The 12,508-nt window shown below is 38.3% G+C and overlaps 1 protein-coding gene across 1 annotated transcript in view; it reads left to right on the plus strand.

Moving 5' to 3' along the window:
* Positions 1-12,508, plus strand: part of VCAN (versican) — a 111,748-nt gene that overhangs the window by 13,812 nt on the left and 85,428 nt on the right. Inside the window, exon 3 of the mRNA XM_032205361.1 lies at positions 2,628-2,991. Coding sequence (XP_032061252.1) covers positions 2,628-2,991 — 364 coding nt within the window. The remainder of the gene's footprint in view (positions 1-2,627; positions 2,992-12,508) is intronic.

Consider the following 12,508-nt stretch of genomic DNA (forward strand, 5'->3'; position numbering starts at 1 on the left):
TATATTTGTACCTATGTGGTCTTCCCCTTTTCTAGATTGTGGTCCTGTGTAGGGTAAATCTAGTTTGCATATCATGATGATGTTTTCGCTGCCAAGGGTTTCAGTCTACTGATGTGAAGACACAATTTTTAAAGAGAATAAATTTCCTCAGGGTTCAGTACTGATATTCCAGATCACACATAACCAGAAACAACTCTCTTGAAAGTTTATTAAAATTCTGTCAGTCAGGATAATTGTAACGAGGTCATTTTTCATTTAAGAAGTTCCTGTAATGTATATAGATGACAAAAGATCATAATAAATGCTAAATATTTAGAGACTGATTTTAATCTCCCACCTGTGCAATTTGGCAGTTTTTCCATCACAACTGATAGGACTAAGTCTTCATTCTATTTTTCTGGCTCTACCCCATGGTAGTTCAATGATGTTTCAAGAAATTAAAGGTGATATAAGAGCCAGTGATGTTTTCCTACTATAAATCTTCAGAATAAAAGCAGCCATTTCAAGTTTTTAGCAATCAATTAACATTAGGGAAGTCAATGTTTTATTTCCTTGTAAGCGGTATCTGACTTCCCCCAGATTCTTGCTTCAATGGTTTGGTGGTGTTTTTATTTGTTTGTTTGTTTGTTTGTTTGTTTGTTTATTTATTTATTTTACCCAAATCAACGTGTTAGCAATCAAAGCTTTTGAACTGGTGTTTAGTCTTTTGTAACTTCTACAGGATTGTCTTCAATTTCAGTTTGCAATTTCTCTAGTCTTCAGTTTTATATTGGTCCTGTTTTTGTTATCCCTTTTTTTACATACAGATTCTTGCTAAATCTGGACCAGGCTGTGTGAAGCAGTTAATGCTTGACTGTTAGATGTGAGTTGTAGCATCAGCAGTCTCTGCTTGCTTGATAAAGTAAGCCTGAAAATCTCAGTGCATGCCTGAACCATAGAGTGAAGCAACTTGCTGGTAGATCTACTCAAACAATCCAGTTCCATGTGGACTTTTCAGCTGAGATTGTATGCAGTGCAGTTGTATTCACACAGCACTACACCATTGCTGCTATACTTTCTCTTGTCTAATCAGTTTTGATACAGATATCTTGATTGTCTTTGTGTTGTGTTCCCAAGCATTTCAGTTTAGGTAGGCATGAATGGAAATGACCTAAGGACTTCTGTTCCAATTTCTGGGTATTTTTTGGTTAGTTCAATATTTTTCTTTTTCAGATTAGTTCTTTATTATAAAAATTCATGGCCAATAAGCTACTGATTGTTGTATTGAACATGATACTTTACATGATACTATTAAATTCTTTATGCTACACAATGTCACCTGTTGCTGTTAAAATAATCAATAAGCAGTTTCTTCTTTTTTTTTTTTTCCCTTTCTCCTTCTCTCTTTTGTGTTTCAAAATATTCTACTCCTTTTGTGCATAGATGATAGATAGATAAATAGAGATAGATAAATAGCTAGGTAATGTTCATGTGCTGGTGTCTCTTATTTCACTGTGCTGGTGGCTGGTATTTGAAGATATTTTCATTCTAAACGTCACGAATCTTAGCTGACTTAAAATTGCTGATCATCATTTTCAGCCTTTGAAGAAATGTGTGAGTGCAGGTCAGTGAAAGAGGAGATATAGGTTCTATTATATGTCAGCTTTTAATCTTCATTAAGCCATTAAATATGGTGAAATAACATGACACAGAAAATAAATCTTACTGAAATCCTGTCTTTAGACAGTTGCTGTGTGCAGGTTGGATGAACAGTAGTCAACTTTCCCCTCAGGATATTGTCAGATGGAAGCATTTCACTGTAAAGTGTTTGCAGCTGGAGATGTCATAAACATGATAAAAGTCCTATCAAGTCAAGTTTGAGCCAAGTAGGGACTTTCTGCACACTTTGCTTCCTTTTTCGCTTTAACATCCTAAACTACTTCATTTCTGCAATGTGTTAATGGCTCCTAGGCTCCAAGGAAATAATTTTGAAAGAATGACTAGTTGGGAGGATATAACTGGAAAGGCTTTTGTTTCAGCATGTATGCAATAAAGAGTTAACCCTTGAAAGACTAATGATGTAAGTGGTGCAATGTAAAACAGCCTATGACTTTGCGTACTTCTAGGACTTGAGCACATGAACATGCTCTTTTGAGGTAAGACAAGGAGTAAAAGTCAGTAGCTCCCCTAAATGCCTGTTTGTTTTTTGTTTGTTTGTTTGTTTGTTTGTTTTCCCAGAAACAAATATGTGATAACTGGCCAGCTGTCACTGAGAGTGGTTTTACTCCATTGAAGAATGAAAACATAGTTCTTACAGTTCAACTGCCATCTATAAACTTTAAAATAATTTCCAAAGAAAGTCGATAACTTTACTACAATAAAAAATGGAGAAAATAAATCAAAGAGTCATAAATAAATAAATCAGTGAATTAATTTGTCCAGACAGGAAGGGGCTCAACTAAGGGCTGGGGTTGTTGGTACAAACTCTTTTTTACCTTACAATGAGCAGACCTCTTATGAACCAGCTAAGGTTCATGGAATTCTGGTCTGTTAATCATTAAATGCCAGTGAAATGTATGTTTCTGATTTTGCTGGTCCACTAATGCAATATCTCCTTTCTCTCCCCCTCCACCTTCTAGTTAAAGCAGAAAAAAAAAACCCTGGTGAAAGGATCCCTGTCTGGAACTTCAGTCCTGCCATGCTTCTTTTCAACCACACCCACTATAGCCTCCAGCTATGCAGCTGAATATCTTCGAATTAAATGGTCAAAGGTTGAACTGGATAAAAGTGGAAAAGATGCAAAAGAAACCACGGTCCTGGTGGCCCAGAATGGGAACATCAAAATAGGCCAAAACTACAAAGACAGGGTGTCTGTTCCAACCCATTCAGAGGAGACTGGTGATGCTTCACTGACTTTCTCTAAGCTGCGTGCAAGTGATGCAGGGGTGTATCGCTGTGATGTGATGTATGGAGTTGAGGACACACAAGGCATTGTATCATTGGCCGTTGATGGTAAGAATTTATGTTTTTCATTTGTAGTCAGCAGTGATTACAGTCAACATGGCAAAAGTTAATAATTACCATGTAACTTGAAGGACCGTGTTTAGCAAATTGTCATCCTTCCTTAAGTGTTGACTTGCTCCATTCTCTTTTTGTTTATTTTTAGGAATATTTTCCAGCCTGTGGCTTTCCCATTTCTCAGTTACACCTTTTGGGAGGCTACTTTTGATTTTTGGAACAAATGCCCTTCAGTTCTTCCCATAGTAGTTTGATTCTTTGATTGGTTTTATTTCCTTTGCAAGACGAGCTCCTGCTTTTACAATTTGTTTTTAGCAGATATTTCTAAAGTTTTCCTAAAGCAGTGCTTTTGAACCATGGGATGTAATATAATAGATCTATTTGAAAATATCAGTGTCTTTACAAGAAGACAGAGTTGCTGGGCAGAAGTAGTTTCTTTATAATAGTTTCTCTAGAATGAAAAGAAGCAACTGCCTTGCCCTGATGGAGCTGTGGCTGGCTTCTCTTGCCACTTGCCATGTGTAAACTGAGAACCACTCTTTTTGTGATAGGAGCATCAAGCACAAAGGAAAAGTTCCTTTTGTTCACATAATTATTATTGGATAGGTTGGAGAATCATCTGCCAGAAGCTGCATGAAAACACATAGGGAGAAGGCAGCTAACATTCTTCCATGGATCCAGGGCTAATAGCTGGCTTGCAAGCACTAAAAGGAAATAGGCTCCAAAACTTTGAGGAAGAGAATTGTTCTTATAAAGAACTATAAGAAAAGAGGCAGGGCTTTAAATAGAGTGTAAATGGCAAAAGGAACATTGGATCTATAGGTGTTCTCCTAAGATCCTGTTTTTACAGCATGATAAGTACAGCGTAGACTGCTCCAGAGCCTGATGCTATATATCCCTGTCAGTTTGGCACTAAGCCTGAAGTAATAAACTGCTGAAAGGCAGGACATGTTAGCCCAGGCACTATGCCATGTCAGTGCGAAGTCTGGGCCCAAATTACTCCACTTAGGAGAACACTGTGCTATGTAGATGTACCAGCTTTCACAAGCTTTGATTTGGACTCTGCCTTGTGCTTCTTTGCACTCAGGTGTTTTCTGAATTTTGGGTATTTATTTACTCAAGTGATTGAACCTCCAAACAAACATTAGTATCTGCTTTTGAAAGACATGGCTTTGGCTAAGATTTTTGGTGAGCTTAATAATGCGTTGTTCATCCAGTATGTCAAACTTAACTTTAGCAGTCTTTTGGCGTCTATTCAACGAAAGGTTTTGAAGGTGTGGTCTTAATTTGGAAATACAATAAATCAGTGTAACTATTAATGTCTTTATAACTTCATAAGCTGTTTAGTACTAATGGCTAAAACAAAAGAAATCCTGGTTTGAACATTATTTTTCACTAATGAATGTACCTGGCATTCCTTCTTCCTTTTCAAGTGCTCCCTTGACTACATAGCTATATCCAGGAGCAGCAGATGTTCACTACAATAAAATATCAGATGATTTATGGCAATACTTTACCTTGTGTTAGTGTTCCTTCAGAACATTGTAATGAGATGCACAATTCAGATCATTTTGGAATTTAAAGAAAGTTTCACACACACCATTTTCTCTCTGAAACTACTCTTTTCTATGATTATTTTAATGTTAAAATTTGGGGAGAAGAAGCCAGATTTTGACCCACACAGAAAACAGCATTGTTAAGTTATCATTTTTGCACTTGATTTTCCATTTTATTATATTATATATTATAAGTTTTTATTATTATTATTATTATTATTATTATTATTATTATTATTATTATTATTATTATATTGAATATATATTATATTCCATTCTATATTAACTACAAATGGCATTTATCAGACTTTTAAAGATTTAATATTAGTGTTGCCACTCATATTTTGTGCCCTCATTTTAGTAAGGGTTTCTGCAGGCTTGCAAATTCAACTTTTACCTTAAAAAAAAAAAGATAACAAAAGCAAATGAATTTGTCACAAATGTAATTTAATTTATTTACATCAACTTTTTGAGCCTGTACCCCAAAATAATAATTGCCAAAGGAGAGAGGTGTGTCCTCCCTGTGCATAGTTTGTCGCCTGTTGTTAGCATAGTATGGGAGAATCCTCTTTCCATGTTAATTGCAGTAACTTTCGAGGTGACATCTGGGGTGGTTCAGCACTGTTTTGGTCCACTCTCCCAAGTAGAGTTGGAGCTGGTGCTTGCATGGACCCCCATAAAACCTGGGTAAGATTGTCACCACTTTTGGTAACTTACACATTCCAGGCTCATGGAGTGAAAGACAAAGTGCATTTGAGTAGCACTCTTTCTCAGAGGTCTGAGAGACATGTTTTGCTTCACCTTTTCAGTGAATTAAAAGTACATGGACAAAGTGGTTACTGTGGTTCAGCTTATATTATAGTAAACTGCTTCATCACAGCTGAACCCCAAAGTAAAGCAGAATTACTCAATTGGAAGCTTTTGCCAAACTGACTGTGTGGTGACAATTTAGAGGTAGAAGGAGTGTTACTGATGCTTCAGAAAGCAACATTCTTGTATTTCTATTCTTTCAGTGACAGTGCTGTTCTGTACATTAAATCAAGTTAATAAATTACGGGAAAGGCAGCAACACAGGACCAGAAGGACATGCTGGGTCACTTAATTTGGTTCCTTTGGCATTGCAAGTAACAATGTTATGTGCTGTGATATATGCCTTCATTAATCCCAAGATCAAACAAGACTGCCCATTTGCATGATTCGTCAGGCACTTTGCGTATTTCATCCCAAAGATCTGTGCGGTTAGACTGAACCATACCCTGCACGTTACTATTTTCAGTTCACAGCTGGTGAAAGCGTAAGAGAAGGGAGGGAAACACTTAATTTTAGTCGACACAGGAAGCCTTGGGCCCGCCAGATGCCTACCCTGCTAGTTAATGGCAACTATGGAGCTGTCCGTGAGGCTGGGGAAGGAGCCAATGCCGGCAGGTCTCCAGTCGCACACAGAAGGGCAGTTTCGTCATGCTGGATACCTCTTTTCCTGTCCCTAATTGTAGGAAATACTTTCCTTACACCATGCTTGCTTATTGTAATTACATCAGCTTCTCAGACAGGAAGATTTTGCGTTCAAAATAGATCTAACAGTCCTGCAGTATTATGCACTTGGAGCTCTTACAAAAAGTGGAATATGCAGAACACATGTCATTCATGTTTATTTTTCCTTTGAGGTGTTGTCTCCTCTGCCGCCTTTATACTTTTCTGCTTGAAATTCTCCCCTTTTCTCAGAACGTTTTTTCTTTGTCAGTTCTTGCAATTGTATTTTTCTAATGTGTTTTGAGTTTATCTTCAAGACACATCTTGTAATTGATATTATTAAACCCACTTTACAAACTGTCTCACGTTATGAGCCCTTGGCAGTTGTGGTCAGATTTTGTAGACCCCTTCCAGCTGTTTTATTCTCCTCTATTATCATAATTTTTGGATGCTCAAAGTTATTTTTTCCTTCATTCCTCGTTGTTTCCTTGCCACTCTTACCTGAAAATCCCAAGCACTAGAAGCTTTCAGATAACGAGGAGAGATGGTTTTCCCTTCTTGCTAGCTGACACCAAGCTTCCTCTCCCTTCCCACTTCTAGCTGCTTCTTGGCACTGGGGCATTTCACCAGTATCCCAGTAGAGACATGTTAATAGGGACAAGGTAGAAGTTAACTACCAATAGGCAGTGATCTTCAGGCCCTCTGATGATCATCCTTGAGTTTTTGCTTGCCCACTAATAGTTTACCAATCACAGTTTCACAACTGGGAGTTGGATGCTAGGTATGAAATCAGAAAACAGGAAAATGATGTAGGATAAGTTTTACCTTCAGCAATTTAAAGTCAGGTGCCTGGCCCAAGCTAAGCATGTTGGCTCGTGCTACTCTCAGCTCCTCTCTGTTGAGTTTTGTGGGTGAGATGAGCTCTGTGGGAGCTCATATCCCTCTTCCCTAACCAGAGAGACTTAGATGGATAGTGTGAACAAGACTCCTAACCTTTAGGCAAACAAACTTTGGTGAGTTGTATCCTGAAAAGGATTTAAAAGTGTTATTCTGCCTCTCTATTTCCATGTTCATTCCCTTTCTCTAGGTATAATAAAATCCACTTGTATAAAATAGTTTCATAATAGCTCATAAAAAGCTGACCTAAAAGTACAGAGTAACAGTATTCTTCATTCTTAAACACAATTGCATAATTGAACATTTAATGAACTTGTCATTTTGTGTGGTGTTATGAAATGGGATATTAAAAAGCTATATAGATGACCAAGTGTAAACAAAATGATTTTTATTTTATTTATTTATTTATTTATTTATTTTATCTACCTTGGAGATGTCTGCAGGTTTGAATTGGCAAACATGATCCTTCAATTTTCTTGCCTTTTTTTATCTTGTGGTTAAATACCCGTCTTGTCAGTGATTAAGTTTTAGCAATAGCATTACTCTTTTCTTACTGATGTTTCAGGATTCCCCTGTTTTCATCGGCCTTCTTTTGTTAGTTTCTATTTGAATCCACTGCATTTCTGAGAAGCCTTTTATAAATTGCGTTTGAAAAAAAAAAAAAAAACAGTAAGGAAACTCCTGGGCTTAAAATACTAGCCTCGTTAATGGGAAGAAGCAGCAATTAGGGAGGCAGAGTAGACGGTAATTCACATTTTCATTTTTATGCAAACTCTTCTTTCTTGCAGGCATTATAATGATAATAAATGGGAGTTGTTTCCAATGTGGGAACACTGCCACGCAATTGTGCTCTGAGCCCTGAGAGATTGTGTGTTGACAACCTAATTGATTTATTCTCTCTGAAGCCAGAACTCCCCTTTATTATCGCTGAAGTATGGCGTTTGAAGATTTTTTTTTAACCTTTTAGATTTATCTGTCTTTAAACTTTATCACCTGTTGATGATGAAACTCCGTGCTTCCTTGATTACTAAATAAAAATTGTCTGCTTCTTTTTTAAGCTTGTACTTTCCCAAGTGAGTGATGCTAAGGAACCTCCAGCTCCCTTAGCTATGAGGAAAGAGCACAATGCATAATGACCATCAAAGGGAGGGGGGAACTGACTTTAGGGTCAGAAAGAGCCGGGTCTGAGCACAGGGCACCTCAGCGGCAGGGAGGAGGATGCTGTGGTCCAGCTGCCCTTGCCCTGGTGCAAGAACTGTGGAAGCAGTGGCTGATGGATGTGGTTTGGGTCGGGCTGGAGGACCTGCAGAGAGAGCGTCCTGCAGAGGCTGACACAAATGGCTGCGCTTATTTTTATCCTGTCAGTCATCACCCAACATGAGGGCAGCTCTGAGAGGGACTGCGTATTTTTTGGTTTTAAATTTTAAATACTTTTAATTTTGATATGAGTGTTTTCGCCTCAGTGAACGCTCATGTGGTCAAGTGCAGAGATAATAAGGCAGGTGATCAATTCAAAGGTGATGCAGATGTAGTAACCCAGTCCTCCACTCTGGCAACCCCTTCCCAAGAAAAACATAGGTAATGCTCAGCATCAGCTGCTTTCCTTCTCTGGAACAGCTTGTTCAGAGAAGCCTGCATACACCTGTGAGCTGTTGCATTAGTTCATGAGGATGGAGGCAAAGATTTTGCACAGAGGAGCAATGTGTAAGTTGGCGCAATAAATCTCTGCTCCTGGAGAGCAGGAGGATGGAGCAGAGCAGTTGGTGCATACTTTTTCTCTGCACACTCAGAGGATCCTGGAGGCATTTGGCAACCAATCTCCTGCTGATGCAATGCAGCCCTGTTCCTCTCAGGTTGCCAGAGCATAAAACACGTCAGAAAATGGGTGCAAAGCCTTGAATGAGGAACACAGCTGAATTACTCATGCAGAAAGCTGAAAATGTTGTGCTGTTCCTTCTTCTCATACAGTGCTCACTCCTGTTTCCTTTGTTTTGGCATATATTTGTCATGTAAGTTGTTTTCTACATTAAAAGCAAGAAGGATCACTAAATTTGTGCAGAACTGTGGCAGTGAGGGATATTTGAAGGGTCTGCACCACTGTGACTAAGGCTTGGACCTAAAAATTGACAGTATGACCACTACCATCATAATCTTTTCTCTTTAGGTACTCTTTGCTGTATGAGACTACTTGTGAAATTTAGGCTTTATGTGACTCCACGTGGGCATGTTGCAGCAGTGTGAGCTCACTAGTGAAAGTGAACTGTCATTTACTAGACACAATAAGGCAAGAACTATCTTGGAAGACCCCTTCCCCTGCCATCCCAGGGGATGTTGCAGCATGATACCCTGGCAAGTAATAAAGAAAAACTGCAGCCCAAAGGTGTGAAACCATAGAACAAGTCTCTTACCCAGGGAAGTCCTAGTTTGTTAAAAGTGAAATACTTTACACGTTCGTTCACTGGTCTAAGGCAGAGGTGAATGAGTAAAAGACATTCTCTTTTCTCAGACAGAAGTGAATTTTGGATGCTACAAATTACTTTCCTATGAGTGCCCTTCCTTGCAGACACTGCTACTCCTTCCTGTAATTAGACTGACTTTGTTTGCCAGATGTTCAGTGACAACATTATGCTGTTGTAGTCTGTTTTCCAGTTGCTTTATTTGTTTCTAGGGTAACTCTTTTTTTGCCTTGTCTTTCAGAGAGCAAATAGACAAAGGGAAAAAAAATCCTTTACAAATGTTTTAAAGTGCAAAAACTTGGACAATGGATTTCTCCCTCCTTTCTCTGTCTAACTGAAACAATGAAAGTCCTGCACTTTAATCTTCTTAGCCCCAGGGGGTCTTCTAATTATTGCAGCTGTTGCACAGGCTTATACATACATGTCCTCCTTCCCATTCATCTTGGAGGCTCTTTTATGTCCTTTGGCTCCTCACTGGAAATGAACGAGCCTGAAACTCTGAGAATAGGTGAAGTTTACCTTTTGGATCAGGGTGAGGAGAACAAAGCATTCCCCAAGTTCCTTTCCAGGATTTACAAATGACCAAAGGCATTTTCTCAGCACTGCAAAAGCTCCTTTAAATTGGCAGTCACATTAACTCTTTAGTCCTGCCTTACTCAGGTATTGCAGAGAGCCCACACATATGCCAGTCAAGAAAGGCAGTAGTTGCTTCCAGCGTGTAGGAAACAAGAGGCAAGGTAACTGGTTGCTGAGAAAGCACTCATATATTTAGGCATTCTGAAACTTTAAAAAAAAAAAAAAAGTGATTTCAGAGAAATATGTTGCTGTCTTGTGCTAACTTAATGAACCTGTGGTTGTATGGAAAAGCAGCGCCTGGATGAAGTCATGCTACATCAGTTAAGCAAACTTGTGGGGGAAAAATATTACAGGCAATGAATCTAAATTTGTACAAAATATGTTTTAGTTATTATTAAAATGACAAACCAAATGAGTAAAGTGCTTAACATACTTGCGCATTTCTGGTTTGACTCTGAGTAATACTCAGTGTCAAATATTGTATATTATTGGTACAATAACCTTCAATCAGGCCAAGATGGCCAGCTTGTGAATAATATTACAGGTTCATACTTACGATTCAGGGTAAACGTTTTATCCACTTCCATCGTAAGCTAAGTAAAATTTGCCCGTTTCTTATGTCTAGACCCCAGGCACCAAGCAGTCAAGTGAACCTCATTTTTTTATTTACTCTTGTACCACTGAATAGAGCTGTGCTGATTTACACCATGAGTACCTGGCCCATGGTGTTGACCATGTTACTAAGTACCTAATAAATTAAAATAAATAATGCATACCACGGCTTAAAAAAAAAAAATCTCCAAGTAATATTTTTATTATTTTAAGCTTTTAATTATTCCAAAAGTAATTAGTTATTGTTTTCTAACTTTTCATGTTGTAAGTAGTGCTCTGTGATGGACAGGGAATAAGGGACTGTGTGGGTTGGGGTACACAAAGCCAAAATACTGCTATACACACACGTACATAAGTACAGACATCCATATATAAATAAAGTTTTGCACAACTTAAGGCAACACAAATGGTCCATAAATTTACCTTCACCAGGCAATGGAGGATGTCCTACAACAGAGAAAGTACAGAACTATAGGAGCTGGAGAAGCTCTCCTTCTGACATTCCCTTTCAGTGTCTCCCACTGCAGAGAGTTTACATTAGTAAGAAAATGTTCTGGCTCAAGACCGTGGTGTAGCACGGAGGCCATCTGGAGTGGTGTGGCTCCATCCATACCATTATGTTCTTTTGGCTCCCAGGAGGGGATGAAGGTGCCCACTGGAAGTTGTTCCTGGGCTTTCCTAACTCCTCATGTTTGCCCAGAAATTGTTTGGAAGGGTGTTACGGGACCAGGGCCAAGTCATGCATTGAGCTAGTCAAACTACTTAACAGTCTTGATGATGGAATTGCGGGCACCTGGAATATTTAATTTACGAATATAAACATAGCTCTATTTTTTCAAGATGTATTCTTCACTTGCCAGTTTGACACTTGGGTTCATTTGAAGCTGAAATTACATCATTGCTTGGAAGAAGCACTATGCATTATGGATTCTGTCAGCAACTCTGAAAAAGCATTTTATAGGGACTGTAGTGGTCTGTGAGGTTCCAGCTAGTGGCTGTAGCTGGTGTGTGGGTCCATACTGAATAACAAAATAGAGGGTTTCACAATGATTTCTCTTCTGTTTCCTGTTTCTCTGCCGGTAGCTTTGATGAAAATTGGTGTCTGATGATTGAAGTTTGCCTTTCCTGTCTGTGAAATGTGTTCTATTTTCATTTGAGAAACTATTGGCCATATTCAGACCTCTGATAATGGCACAGTTTTACTGACTTGGTCTGTAAGAGAAAAAAAAATAAATTCTAAATACACTGGAACCTCTTGAATCACCACTTTACTAAGTTACCCATATTACTACTTAGTAGTAAATTAACAGACTTCTTCCATTTTTCTTCCATCTTTCAACAATGCTCTAATAACAAAGAGTTTTCATTAAATTCATTATTGCCACAATGCCACTGTTTTTCTGGACCCTATTACAGTATGTTATTTCCTCATCATGAAATACTGTAATAAAATCATTGGAAAAATGAAATAAAGATTTATTTCCCTGTTTTGTAGACATTCTGTGTAGTAGTTTATGATGTTATAATGCTTTTGAATATTTTAAGAGTGAAATAAATGTGGTTAAAAGTTATTTTTCAGCCATCATCAGGAGGCATCCTTTTGATGCTAAACTGTAAGAGATACTAGTGATAGAGAGGAAAGTGATTTTGCCAGATGGGCTATATGTTTTCTGCCACCTCACAGTTGGCACCCTTTATAGGTTGTTTTAGGTGTGCATGCACGGCTGTTACCGAATTCAGTGGGAATTGTATGTATATAGAAAACATAATGTGTCTCCTCAACAGAACCTGTCTTAACCAAAACCATCTTAACTCTACCTCCGCCTCTCCAAACATCTGACATGTTCAAGCAACTTTGGAAATTGTCTAGATTCTTTCCAGAACCATAAGGGCCCCAAATAAAAGCAAGCTTTGTTTTGTCTGTTTCACTCGTACTGTGTGCAG

This window comes from Aythya fuligula, chromosome Z, assembly GCF_009819795.1.
Source record: "Aythya fuligula isolate bAytFul2 chromosome Z, bAytFul2.pri, whole genome shotgun sequence".
Classification (NCBI taxonomy): domain Eukaryota; kingdom Metazoa; phylum Chordata; class Aves; order Anseriformes; family Anatidae; genus Aythya; species Aythya fuligula.